Source organism: Castanea sativa, chromosome 12 (genome assembly GCF_040712315.1).
Source record: "Castanea sativa cultivar Marrone di Chiusa Pesio chromosome 12, ASM4071231v1".
Lineage (NCBI taxonomy): Eukaryota > Viridiplantae > Streptophyta > Magnoliopsida > Fagales > Fagaceae > Castanea > Castanea sativa.
Window position 1 is genome coordinate 10454792 of NC_134024.1, and position 14551 is coordinate 10469342.

The following is a 14551-nucleotide window of genomic DNA, read 5'->3' on the forward strand; positions in this document are numbered from 1 at the left end:
TTTAAGTCAAGTTAGAATTATTTGAAAACATTTTAATAAATTGTAAACAAGAGTTCTAGAGTACTACACCTCAAGCCTAATTTTATTTTTTCTTGTTGAAAACCCAACACTCTATATACGCATTTACTTCATATAAGTTTCATTATATAGACTTAATTAAATTGTGCTAAATCCTTAAATATGATATATTTCTTTTTTCTTTTAAATTTTTTCATCCATATCGATTACAAAAGTCTATATAGAATGGAAAGATAAGTGTTTCAGTTCTTATCATTTTTGAAAATTGAATTTAGTTTACTTTTTTTGGAATTAAAAAATAAACACAGCCTACGTCCAATCTTAAATAGAAAAAAAATATGCCCTACACTAGATATATATATTTTCTCTCACAAGTGGTGGGTCCCATTAAAAAATGAGACCCACCAATTATTAGAGAGAAGCATATAACCGGTATAACTCCTAAAATAGACATTGTGAAAATACATTCTATGTCAAAGGGAGTATAGTTCTTATCCTCTAAAATAGGCATGATAATATATGCACCACATGTCCATGTTTCTTGCCTGTTGACTGTCAGCTAAAAACTAAACATATCCCATTCATTCTCTCCCATTCATTTTCATTCCTAACAGTCAATACAACCATTCTTCTTCCCTTTTTTTCCCTTGAATCTTTCAATTATACAAGCACAATTAATCGGCCTCACATACAAGATACTGTTAACACTAGTATTCCTTTGAAACGGGCAACACTATTGTAAAACAAGGTAATAAATTAATCACAGAGTATATCATTCATGTTGGGTTTGCTTCCACACCTGAGCCAATTTGGCTAATGCAACATGAGAGGAACCACCTTCTTTCTGGGCTAACATAGCTTCATCTCTGCAGCCCAAAACTCTCTCTCTCACCTCTCTCCCAACTTCTGACTCAAATAACTCCCTCACTCGCTTTTCCAACTCTTCTGCACTAACCAACCCATCTTCCATCTCCTTTAAACCCAATGCGACCTTCATTTCCTCCACCAAAAACACCCTATTCAACCTTTGCTCCGCATACAAAGGTCACGCAACCATTGGCACACCAACACTGATTGCTTCAAGCACTGAGTTCCACCCACAGTGAGTCACAAATCCACCCACCGACTCATGACTCAGCACTTCCACCTGCGGAGCCCACTGTTTCACCACAAACCCCTTATCCTTTGTCCTTTCGAAGAAACCCTTTGGCATTAATTCGTCCAAGTTTGGCTCTTTCTCATTATCCGGCGGTGGATTTCTTACCACCCACAAGAACCTTTGGCCACTATTCTCCAAACCCATCGCCATTTCTTTCAACTGTTTCGCTGAAAACAATCCCATGCTTCCAAAACACAGAAACACAACGCTTCTACTTGGTTGCGAGTTTAGCCAATTCAAACACTCGTGTGCATCTCCATCTTGATTGCTGCTTGATATCAAAGGTCCAATACAAAATATTGGCGGAGTTACTCCATCTGGGACACATAGTCCATTTGACAATGCCATGATAGCTTTTGTTTCGAGCGACTCGAACGTGTTTGCAAGAAATCCATTTGATTTTGCCATGTGGGTCGCTGTGTTTAAGAAATACTCATACAATTGAGTATTACGATTTAATATACCTACTGGCATGTCTGAAGCCGGGATAGGTGGTAAGCCAGGAATATCAATAGGCATATTACCGAGATCTTTGAAGCTTTTATCCACGTTTTTATGCAAGGTGGGCATGTATAGAAACAAAGCTAGAGCACTTGCGCCAGAGGTGAAGAAATAGTAAGTGGGTATGTCAAGGTTTGAGGCCACTTCGAAAGAAGCATCACAGAAGAAATCAATGATAAAGGCTCTGAGTTTGGAGGTTTGGGAAATAGTTTTCAGGGTTTGGTGGAGATTTTGGTTGTTGAGGCGGGGGATTAAGTAGTTCATTTCTAGAAAGGAAGAAGTACTGAGTGGGACTTTAGAGATGGGTGGGAGGTGGTGGAAAGTGATAGATGGGGTGGTGGAATTGACTGTGGCCATGTATTGGGCGGTAGAGCTTTCTACATAATTTGGTAATGTGGAGTTGGTATTTGTGTTTGGTTCGCTTAAGATGAGGATTGTGATGGAGAAAGAAGGGTGATGTTTGAGCATGAGCTTGCCAAGCTCTACCATGGTGATCAGATGGCCTCTACCCGGAGAAGGGTATAGAACTATGGCATCCTCCATAGTTCTTCTGTATTGTAAACTTTCTAGTAATTAAACTGGAGAAGGCTACAGATATATGGGGAATAGACACAGTACTTCATATCCACAGTCCTAAAAAAATACATTACTGCCTCTCTAGCTAACAGTCCTACAGATTTACATGGTCAAATAAAACCTATTTTACATTTACATGGTCAGCCACACGGCTTGCTCAAAATAACCAAATTCTTTTACTTGCGCATATGACTTCAACAAGAAAAGTTCGCACAAAAGTGACAAAACTTCAATAAATATTCAATTCATATTGGTTTGTGCGTAATTTTTGTGGACAATTTCTTTCCACTTACAATCTTCAAGTAAATGAGCAATTTTTCTGGACAAGTTCTTTCCACTTACAATCTTCAAGTAATAGAGCAATTTTTACGTCACGGCAGCATATGACATGTCTTCAGTGTTTTAAATGTTGATTTTCTTTTAAAGCTTCTACGTCCTAGCTAAAAGTCAAGAAGGGGAAAAAATATCATATATCATTTCATATACCATGCATGATAGCTGAAGTTTTTTCCTACAATTTAGGAGGTATTGTCACATAGGAAAAAACACTCTTTAAAAAACTAACACGTATAGTTTAAAAGGTTAGAAAGACCAACCGTTACATGGATTGAAAGCCCATTACACCATATGAGGGGAAAAAAAAACATGTAAAAACCCAAAATACGGTTTAGAGAGAGATACATTGCAGAAATACAAGGAGAGAGAGAGAGAGAGAGAGAGAGAGAGAGAGAGAGAGAGAGAGAATTAGACCTTTGCCACCATCAGAACACTGTACCCTCCACCAATATAGTTTCCATTTTTTTTGTACCGAAGGTTAGCATACTTCTTTCCTCTTCAAATACTTTTTTTGTTGTTTGAAAGACTGAAAATCCTTACCATTGCTTTTCCTATTCGAATTAGAATTTTAAATCTTCAATATATCTGTGTTTTTTAATTCAAAACCGGCAGTTCCCCTTACTTAATTTTCTAGGGTTCTTCTTTTATCCTTTAAAAAAAATAGATGGGTTGATTCTCTTTCTTTGGATGCTTTGATTTCAAATTATCCTCCTCTCTCTCTCTCTCTCTCTCTCTCTCTCTCTCTCTCTCTCTCTCTCTCTCTCTCTCTCTCTCTATATATATATATATATATATATATATATATATTTTTTTTTGCGGTAACATTAGGGATTTTGCCTAATCATTTTGGTAGAAAAGCCCAATCATTACATTGTTTCGAGCCCAATCATTACAACGTAAGGCACCAAAAAAAAAAATCCACAAAAACCCTAAAACGGTTTGAAAATTGACATCAGTGATAAACATGTCTATTCAACCCCGCATCAATCCAATCAACCCGATAAAAAGAAAAGAAAAAATGAAAATAAAAAACTTCCATTGCCATATATCCATAACGCTCTCAATTTCTCTCAAGATTAGAATTCACATAAAGGCCTACTTCCTTCCAACGTCTACCGTTCTTCTAGAACTGCTATCGGTTAGTTTTTCTCTTTGCTTTTCAATTTGTACATTAAATTGGATCAGGTTTTTATAATTTTGCTAGATTGTTTTTTATTTGACTTTTTGGGTTATATTTATGATTAAGGTGTTTGAGTTAGATATATATATATATATATATATATATATATATATATATATATATATATATATATATATATATATATATATTTGGTATTTGGTTAAATTAGATCAGGTTTTAATAATTTGGCTATATTGTTTTTTATTTGACTTTTTGGGTTATATTTCTAATTAAGGTGTCTAAGTTAGATTTTTGTACATACATACATATATATACATACATATATTTTTTTTTTGGTATTTGGTTAAACTGATGTGTGGGTATCTATTTATGGCGTCCGGTTAAAACTCAGATGAATGGAATGAAAGTCCTTAAGTGAGTTCTAGTTTCTTTTGGATACTTTAAAGATCAAAATAGAGCAATAGATTATTGGGCTTTTTCCTTTTCTAGGTCTTTTAGAAGAAGTAACGTGGATCTCTTTGGGGGATGCTTTTTAATTTCTTTAATGTATCATTCTTTTGAAGAATTAGGTATTAACTTCAGACAATGGGTATGACCATTTTAATAGTTTTTTGAATTCATTTTTTTCCCAATTCATTACACATGGTACAATCTTAGGTATCATACAACAATGAAAAAAAAAATGCCTCTTCAAATGTGGCATCATGATTATGTGATCAAGATGTGTATTCTATTCATGATATGTTGCGATCAGATTGTATTCTAATCACGCACCACAATTGTGTATGATCCATACTCTTAAGAGGATTGACTCTATATACCTTATGTGCCTACTTTGCTATAATGGATGTGGTTTAGTACGGTGTGACTAGGCGCCATGCATTTGAGTCTCATTTGAGACTAACTGTGAGAGTTAACAAAACTATTTTTTTTGAGAAATGAATACAAGCAATGCACTTACCAAATAGGACTACATTAATAGAAAAGACATTCCCAAAGCATCAAAAAATATTTTCAAAAAAACTGTAAAACCCAGGTAGAATCAAATGCAATCCAAATAGTGGTAATGTTTATTTGCAATGGTAAATATACGCATCGCCTTATCATGCATAGAGGTAATGTTTATTTTTCATGACTTCTATTTGTTTAGAGTTTAGAAAAAAAAAAAAAAATTGTTTTGGCTAGAAGGAGATGACGGTTGAGAGATTGAATACATATTGGATTGCTTTCAGATATGCTTTGTTAGTTTTATGTGTTTTTTTTAAAATAAAAATATATGGGAAAAGTTGGGTGTTTCACATTTGCTTAAGTTGGTAGAAGTCTTGATGGTGATAAATGTTTGTTTGTCACGGTTCAACAAAGGTGAGTGTGTGGTATGGAGTCTGATATGGGTGCACTCTCTTTCTAATTCAATCTATTTTGGTTCCTTTCTTTTTTATATAGAATCCTGTATATACATCAAATACCAAATTTCATCTTCCCACCCTGTTATGGTTTTTAGCAATTTAATTTTGTGGTTGTTTGTTTTGTAATGAATATGTGTTATTCATTTCGTTATGCGTGTTTGTTATTAGTGTTCTTAAAAAGTTCTATTACATCTAACTAATTGGCAATTTCAATTGTTAACAACATTCTATGTAATTTTTATCTATTTAGATTAGTACATCAATCTTGGGCATCCACATCCAATTGAGGGCTTCCTTAGCAGGTGTGAAAGTGATTCTACTGATCACTACTAAGTATATAAAAGATCTTATACTCCACTTATAAGTACATTAAAGTTCCTTTGAGCTATCAGCGATGCTTTCTCTTATTAAGCAGTAACTCTATCAATGACATTTACATTCCTTTAGACTATTGTATTGCATAAACAACAAATATAACTGACATATTCCTTGCAAAAAAGAATATTTCACAGATAGCTACTAGAAGCTCTCTCAATGTTCAATTGGATTGGATGTCCACATATTTCAATGGGATCTATCACAATGCTGATGGTTAGCCTATCATTTGAATTAAGTTTTTAATACAAAGTTAAAATTATTATTTGCATTTTTTCTTTTTTTCTTTATTGTTTCTTTAATGTTTGATAGAATGTGCTGAGAAACTTAAAACAACCATATTCATGGTTGGAGAAATTGGAGGGAATGAAATAGATGCTGTTACAGTAAGTATTATTAGCAAAAAAAAAAAAAAAAAATCCTTTTTATTTTCCTTGTAAAATGAATTGTTATGATTATTGATTCCGAATTCTCTATTATTGTTCTGTAGGATCATTGGTTATGGTGATACCCAAGTAGTTGTCACAAAAATCTTCCCAATAGGTTATTTACCAATCTATCTTACAGCAGTATACACTAACAATTCTTCTGCTTATGACAAAATTTGGCGAGTCTCTCTCTACTTCTAATAGAATGCATAAAAAATAGAACATGATATGAAGGAGAGTTAGTAATGGATTTTGTAATTTTTCAAGGTACAAGATTTGATGATGCAACTGTGCAAAACTTGTGTGTTAGAGGTGAATATTTCAATGACTTCAATAGATTCCAGTACACCAACCACATCTGGTAACACCGTGATATTAAATAAATAGAGTTAGAATCAAATTATCAATAATATTATTTTCTTTGCTTTTTAGGAGTTTTATGCTAAACGCATTGATTTAATTATGTTCAGGTTTTATTTCAAAAGTTTTGGTAGCCATAGTTGCCCCTTTTTCCAATCCTCAACTAAAAGAATTCCTTACTCATTTTATTGGTTAAACACATAATTTCTAAAGTTCTTAGTTGCTACTTGCTAGACTTTTTGGTTTTCAAATTCTGTGGTGAATGTGAGAGCACATTTGTTTCAGGTAGGGATTTCATCTGATGTAGTAGCAGCTGCTACAACAAAGATGGGAAAGGGTCTTAGTGATAGAAAAGTCATTGTTTTGCTATAAGTCTTATTGCCTTCTTCAAATTAATATAGAATCTCTATAGCATGTTATCGTATTATGATAATCAGTTTAGGATATTTTAATTCAAGTTTCACTTCAAAATCCCTTTGAATATGTTTAAGAGACTCCCTTTATACTCCTACTGATGGTAACATAGATTTTCGGATGGTATATGGGGTTTCAGTAGGAAGGGCATACGATAGAGCCAAAGATCGAGTTTTGTATTGCTAGAGACTCTACTTTGAGTTTGCTGGCAAGAAAAAGGGAAGGGCTAGCCATGGTTCATGGGGTTTTGGATGGTTCACCGACTACATTGTTCAGTTCCAAAGCCAAAGGAGTTGATGGATTTAGCAATTTCTGGAGAAGATTAATATGAACTAATTGTATTTGATTGATGGCAGTATAGTCTTCATTATTATTCCTGTTTCTTTTTCATCATGCGGCTTAGTGGCTTGATGAAAGTACAAATTAAAAAAAAAAAAAAAAACCATGAATCTAAATATTTATGAGGATTGAAAAAATTGACTTAGGGAAAACAGTTTGTTTCCCATTGCTTTAAGTTTTACACTTAGTTTGCTTTAAAAATCCCGTGTAGCGCACGGGCTACAAGCTAGTCAATCAATTAATATATATATATAAAAGTAGAGACCTCATGCGAGAGTGCATGAGATCTTGCCAAGTGGTGCTCTAATTTTATATTTAGTTTTTTTTTATCTCTTTCATTAAGTTTTTTACCTGTTATCCAAAAGTTTACATTAATTTATTTTACCGTTTTCCCTAAAAAAAAAAACTTATTTTACTATTATTTCATTAATATCTCATTAATTGCCTAAGTATAGGCCACATATTTCTCTTTTCACATGTCTTTTAGCATACCCACTATTTTAGTTTTTTATTTTATTTTTAAGTAAAGACTAATAATGATAACTAACCAAATAAGGCCCTAGAGAGATAAAGAGACACAAAAATATTGTGGATTGTTAAATAAAACCCATTATTTCACTATATATCACCAAAATAAAATACTTGAGACTAACAAAACATTTGAAAGAGAGAGAAAGAGGAATCTGAGGGGTTACCATCTTCATTATATTGGCCTCTCACTACCATCAAGACGCTGAAACCCCTATAGGTAATTTCTTTTTCTTCCTTTTTTAAATCAGAGGCTTAAATATGATTTAGGTTTAGATAATTTGGTTAAATATTTTTTGTTTTGGGTATATAAGTAGAGAAAATACTTGATGTGCAATGTAAAGCCATATTCTACCATGGTTTAATTTTAAATCATTTATAAGACACATATATACATACTTACCCACACCATGTCTTAATTTCGCACTATCAATGAGTGGAAGATGGTCAGAGAGATGGGTATACTTTCATTTTATGATATGAAATATGTGAACACAACACAAATTAGTTGATTTTTATGGTCTCGTAACTCTTTTGCATTAATTTTTGGTTTCATGATTTAAAAAACAAAAATTTAATCTTACTTTAAGAAGGCTACAAATATGCAATGAAGTCACTAAACTAATTTTTAATATCTCAAAATGTATATGTTTCTTACTCTAATTCAAGTTACTTTTTCTTTATAATATATGTACAATATGATACATAACCATCTTACACAAAATATTACAAAATTATTTGTGCATTACACAGACAACTTACTAGTTATATATAATAGCAGAAGTCTTTTTCTGCAATTAAGGAAGTCCTGGCACGTTAAAAAAAAATGCCACTTTAAAAACAACGATGTATACAGTTTAAACTTTAAAAGAGCTGTCCAGAGCACCGTTTGGAGAGTCTTTCTATCATCAAACGTCTTTATAAATCTCAATATAAAAAGAAAACTAACCGCTTAAATCAATAATCCACGATAAAAAGAATTGCTATACGGAGAAGGAGAGAGAGAGAGATCGAGAGAAAAGAGATTGTAATCGTAAGCCACCATTTGATTATCTCTTCAACCCTCTGTCTATTAAGCTTACTCATCCAAAACCTTCTTTTCTCTCACCACTTCATCCCCTTCCTAACCATTTGACAATTCCCCCTCTCTCTTCATTCTCATCTAAACGCAAATCTTTGGGTTTCATCCTCAATAGAAGTAAAAACACTCCCTCTTTCAAAAAATGGGTTTAATACTCTCTGTCATTCTCTCTAAGGTATTAGTCCAAACTACTGACTCTTCAAGAAGGTAACTCTTTTCTCTCTTTACAATTAAATCTGTTAGTATGAATTGCATCAGATATCTAAGAAATGTTTTAACTTTTATTTAGTTTTACTAATTCGTTAATATTTGAATTTATTTCAGTTTGAGTATTGTTGATTTCAATTAATTTACACCTAAGAATTTGTTAAATTAATTTTTGTTAATTTGATTTCTTTCTCTGATTTCGTAGCCGATAAATCATGTTCTTCTTCATCTTTCTCCTCCAACCCAAGTTAGTTAACTTCCCTAGAATCAAAATAGTTTCACTTTTCATAGACGCACACCATTTGCTTGATATAAAGCTTCCAAAGTATTTTCACGATCAAACAAACTTAACCAAATTGAGCATGTGGTTGGGTGTTGAGGATACAGAGAGAGAAGGTGACAAAGTTCGTAAGCCGTCAACATCCGTTCTCTCGCCAGACTTAGAGCACCATTAGGCTATATATCTGCCACCATCAGATCATTAGAACCGATTCCGGTACATTTTTTTTTCCATTTTTTTAGTATTGGGTGTGAAATATTACTTCTTATTGAATGTTTTTGTTAGATAGGTTTTGATTTGATTTTGGTTTTGATTCCTTTTTGTTTAAGGTTTTTGGGTTCTCCATGAAAATGTTTGTTTTCTCAATTTTTTGATTTTTTGATTTTTTCCTATTTTGGATTACAGAAATCACTAAGCCTTTCTCTATTTTCTAATATCTCGTTCATAGTTTTTATTTTTTATTTTTTTTTGGGTTTTTGATTTGGAAAACCAATTTTGCTGTTGATTCACCACCAATCTCCTCTTTCACAGGTAACTTTTTTTTCTCTCTCTCTCTTTTTTCCCTCACAATTTTTCTCTTTCATTCTTTGGGTTTTCAATTTTGGTAGATATTTGGATTCCAATTGGTTCTTAATTTTTCCACTCCTACTTAGAATTTTGATTTTAGGTTTTTGAATGTTTTGGTAGATATTTAGATTCCAATTAGTTCTTAATTTTTCCACTCCTACTTAGAATTTTGATTTTAGGTTTTTGAATTTCTTGATTTTAGTTGATAAGAGAATGTTTTATGACAACATAGCTAATAAGAATGCTTTTAAATTTTCTCAATCTTTGCAAGTACCTCAGTGCTAGTGATTGTGAGGGAAACCTTCATATTTATTACCTACAAACTTCTGATTATTCATACTTTCAAGTAAATGCATTCAATAAAAATATTCATTTCTGGTTATGCTTTTTGGGGTTTCTATACTGCTGTTTATCTTTGTGAGTTATGGACTTCTTTCATTGTAATTTTGGATGGTTCTTGCTTCATTTTGAACGAAATTTCCTGAATTTGCTGCAAATATTGATGGGTATTGCTTAATGAAAACTTATCTATCTCATACATGTGACTCCAACTTTTTTTTTAATCTAAGTTTTATATCAAGGTTAGCAATCTAACACTAACTCAAAAAACAAATGAAATAAATATGACTCTAGGCTTACTTTGTCTTGAAGATTTTCAGTTTTTTTTTTTGTTAAAGTGTATACGACATATGCTTTTACATTAATGATTTTTTTGTCATATAGCCGGTAATTTGTTTGTGTCTTTTTAAGACATTTCAATGGGTAATATAATAATTTTGTCTTGGAATGTGTTAAATTGTAATTCATAGGTCTTAATTTTATGTTTTCAGTTAGCTGTAGCTATTGCTTTGCAAGTAGCTTTTGTTTGCAGCATATATTTTTTGAAATTCATATATATATATATATATATATATATATGGTTGGAATCACATAGGTTTTTCCAGTTAGAATGAATTTTGAGAAAGATGAGGATGTGCAAACTCAACAAGCAATGTGGGAAGGACAACATGAACTTTCAACTAAGAAGACATATGCTAGGTACATGGAACTCTTCTTCCTTCTAATTTCAATTGGGTATTTGTTTTTGTGCTCCTTATTTTGAATTATGGTAAGGCAATTGATGTTTGTCATGTTTCGTTTGTTTGTTTGTTGTTGTTGTTGTTGTTTTTTTTTTTTTTTTTAGTGTTTAGATTTTTGCTGCCTAGAATGTTACTTTTATGTTGATGAAATATCTTAAAGTGCATATTGGGTTTTCATTATTGGATATTTTATTGCACTTATTATTACAAGATTGAATAGAGTCTTCCTTGATTGCATATACAAACATTGATGATTTTGAAAGAATTGAAAACTGCATTTTTTTTGGGCACTAAAAGTGTAACTATTGTGTTGTCTGTTTTGATTATACTCTTGATTACAATCAGTTATTGTTGAAAATTCTATTTGACTATGTTTTGGAGGTAATATGGTATTCTATTAATGATAAAATGATGGGTAGTTCTTTTGACAACAAGATAGTTCTTTGATCACATTATATGCAGGGAATGGTTGCAAAAACAATGCCTGATGTGTGTTTGATAAAATGTCTCAAAAATCTGCACTGCATACTGTTTCATAAAAATCTGCACTGCAATACACTATTTTATAAAATCGGCATTCTTTTAAATAACTTGCTGCATTGTTTTTAAATAACTTTCTGTAAACCAATTTTCTGTTTCGTATCCAATCTCTATGCTATGGTAATTTGTTTCACTGGTCCGTGTCTTCCTATGGCCTATACATACTGTTTGTCCGTGCCTTTATGCATTGAAGTCAATATATGGTGGTAGGCTACTTGAGGTGTTGGACATAGATTGGCCTTATAAACGTGCACTCCTATTGTTTTCGCATTAAATGCTTCTACAAATATTAATTGGATAGTTAGATTTTACTAGATCAAAGCAACCCGGAGATTTCATTTGGGAGGAGAAATTGAAAAAAAAAAAAATTGTTCTAAGTGTGCTTCTTTTTGTTTTCAGTTAGAGTTCTCACATGTCCAATTAAGCATTTTGTTAACTTTGGTACGAATTTTTCATGTTTACGCAAAGTGAGAAATTTTTTTATTTGAAATAATTGAGATTTAAGGAGCTGTTGTTGCCGTTGATATCACAATTGAGTATTATCTGAGTTTTCCTTTATACACTCTTTCTTTTTGTATCATTGTGTGCATGTTTGTAATTTTTTTTAATAATAATAATTTCAGATTGGTTATTAAGAAAGTGTAGGGATATAATACATATGATAAGTTTTGGATTTTTATTTAGTATGTTTGGGATTCAAGCATCTTTATATAGTTGTTTGGGCTAGAGTTTATATAGTTGTTTGGGCTAGAGTTTGAAAGGGATGGTGAAGGCTCAGCGTGCTAGGATGACGATTTTGAGAAGAGGTGATGGATTCCTAAAAAAGGTGAGAAGCTTACAATTTACAACTTTACATTAAGCAACATGGCATTTGGAATTGAAGTCAAAATCCAAAACATTATGGTAGGAAACATGTAAATGTTCAATTTCAATGAATAAAAACTCAAGTCATAAAACTTTCATGGTTGTTTGCAGTTGTTCCTCTGATTGATTATTTGTTTTAAAGTTTTCTTTCATTCTTTTCTTTTAGGTTTGGTATGGTCTGGGAAGAGCCATCCACTTATCCAAAAAAGGTCTAGGAAGAGTTGTAGACTTTGTTGGATGAATTATGTGGAAACTTTTACAAATAAGAGGAAACTATACTCAAGCTTTATAAAGCTTTATTCATATGGAAACCATTTTATCAAATTATAGTTTGTTAAATTCTGTTTAAGATGGGTGGATAATTCATAACAATGAGTACACTTATTTTTTATTTGTTCCTTTTAAATGTTGTTACAAACAGTATATTTATATATTGATTGCTGCCTCATTATTATGTGATAAAAATCTTTCCAGGTATCAATTAGATGCCAGATCTATAAAACCCTAAAACTTAATACCACATGCAGAACATAAACTTCAACATCAATGATGTGCCAGCAGTGATTAAAGCTTGCAAGGTGTTCCATAATTATTATGAAGTTAGCAAAAACTTGGTAAAATTGTTGATGTCTGTTTAGGTTTTGTGCAAACGTGATTTTTACTTGATACCACTTGCTAAAAACCCACTTCAAATTATTGATGCATAGGATTAAAATAAAGTAGGGGCATACTTGGGTCATGACTATCCGTTGGAATGCCCTCATGATCGCTCTTGCAGTTGCTATTGGCTTGCAAGAACGAATGGGAGGACTGCCTTTGTTATTGCAGCAGTTCATTTTGAATTGGCTTGAGTTTTCACCATTTATTTTATAGTTCAAATATGATTAAAATTATGATATTCATGTAAAATTAAAAAGCTTTAATGTATAAACTATACTTTCATAAAATTTTCTTGAGTATTGCACGGATTAGCGATTAATATATATAAAGTTTGAGATTTTGTTGTGGTTGTATTTAAATTAGAGTAGGGAAATTGAAATAATGTAAGTTATTTGACATTATCATCTCTTCTTTATATATAATTAAAACCTTTTGTGTTTCTTTCTCAAAAAAAAAAAAAAAAAAAAACCTTTTGTGTTCACTTTTCTGTATCGTATACTCACAAAAATAAAGTTATTATGGAACTTAAATTGTTCATCTCAAAAGCAGGAATTAAGTGTGTATATAAATATATATATATATATATATATATATATATATATATAAAAGTAAATTTATCAACTCTTGATACTAATTGGAATAGTAACCGTTGCAGTCCACTTTTTGTACTCTCACATGTCCATCCAAATACCAAATACTATAGGGTAAGACCACTCAACTTTTATGTCGTAGTAAGATCTCTTTATTTTGTCACGGTCAAGTGTGTCTTGTGCTGGCAAACTCGTTTTTAAAACCTCGTTTGAATATAATTGAGTTGTATGTTTAGTCTAAGATAGTGGTTGATGATCCTCATTTAAGACCAAAAAAAAGAAAAGAAAAAAAAACCAATCAAAATATAGAGATCTTGCTACCTTGACTACAAATTGATCAACCGAGATTCGTCAAACCTCGACTCTAGTCAACCAATCATGCATCGAGAAAACTGATTTCTCAATTTATGGCCCATGATGACTAAAAGGCATACGAATTTGTGCATTAGTGTTCAAGGATGTATTTAAAGTCTTATTATGTTATCATAACAATAGAGAGAACACTACAAAAAGAGGAGATTGTAGTGCTACAACTATGTGCCAATGGTTTTCTACCGAACATCTTCTTTGGTATCCATTGAAGATCAAAAAGTGTTCCATAGAAGACTTTTCACAAAGATCTTGCAATCAAGCTGTTGTTGTGGTGAGTTAAACTTGGGTTGGGTATACATGCATTGAAGAGATTCATAAGGTAGAAATTAAAATCCTACTAAGTTAGAATTGTATATAGTCACATGAGTAAGTTTTACTATAGGTAACAATACTAAGATTTGAATATTCTGTATTGTAAACTTTTTTGTAATATTTTTATTGCATTACCAGGTAATTATATCATTTAAAATAGGCATCGTTCATGCTTATAACTCTATTACTAATTAACATAGCAGTAACAAGTAAATTCCCGAGTTTAAGTCAATTTAGAATTATTTGAAAACATTTTAATAAATTGTAAACAAGAGTTCTGGAGTACTACACCTCAAGCCTAATTTTTTTTTTTTTTTTTTTCTTGTTGAAAACCCAACACTCTATATACGCATTTACTTCATATAAGTTTCATTATCTAGACTTAATTTAATTGTGCTAAATCCCTAAATAAGTTATA

The 14551-nt window shown here is 31.8% G+C and overlaps 1 protein-coding gene and 1 long non-coding RNA gene across 2 annotated transcripts; one reads left to right on the forward strand and one right to left on the reverse strand.

The window, feature by feature from the left end:
- Positions 1-582: 582 nt before the first annotated feature.
- LOC142618493 (anthocyanidin 5,3-O-glucosyltransferase-like) lies at positions 583-2415 on the reverse strand. Its single transcript, XM_075791438.1, has one exon. The coding sequence runs from the start codon at positions 2219-2221 to the stop codon at positions 1064-1066; it is 1158 nt and encodes a 385-aa protein (XP_075647553.1). The 5' UTR covers positions 2222-2415; the 3' UTR covers positions 583-1063.
- An 8260-nt stretch (positions 2416-10675) lies between these two features.
- On the forward strand, positions 10676-12829 carry LOC142618357 (uncharacterized). Its single transcript, XR_012841269.1, has 3 exons — positions 10676-10754; positions 12087-12161; positions 12366-12829. It is a non-coding gene; the product is annotated as an uncharacterized LOC142618357 (long non-coding RNA).
- Positions 12830-14551: the final 1722 nt, after the last annotated feature.

Coding starts and splice junctions, on each gene's coding strand:
- LOC142618493 (XM_075791438.1), bottom strand. CDS start 2,221: ATGGAGGATGCCATAGTTCTATACCCTTCTCCGGGTAGAGGCCATCTG.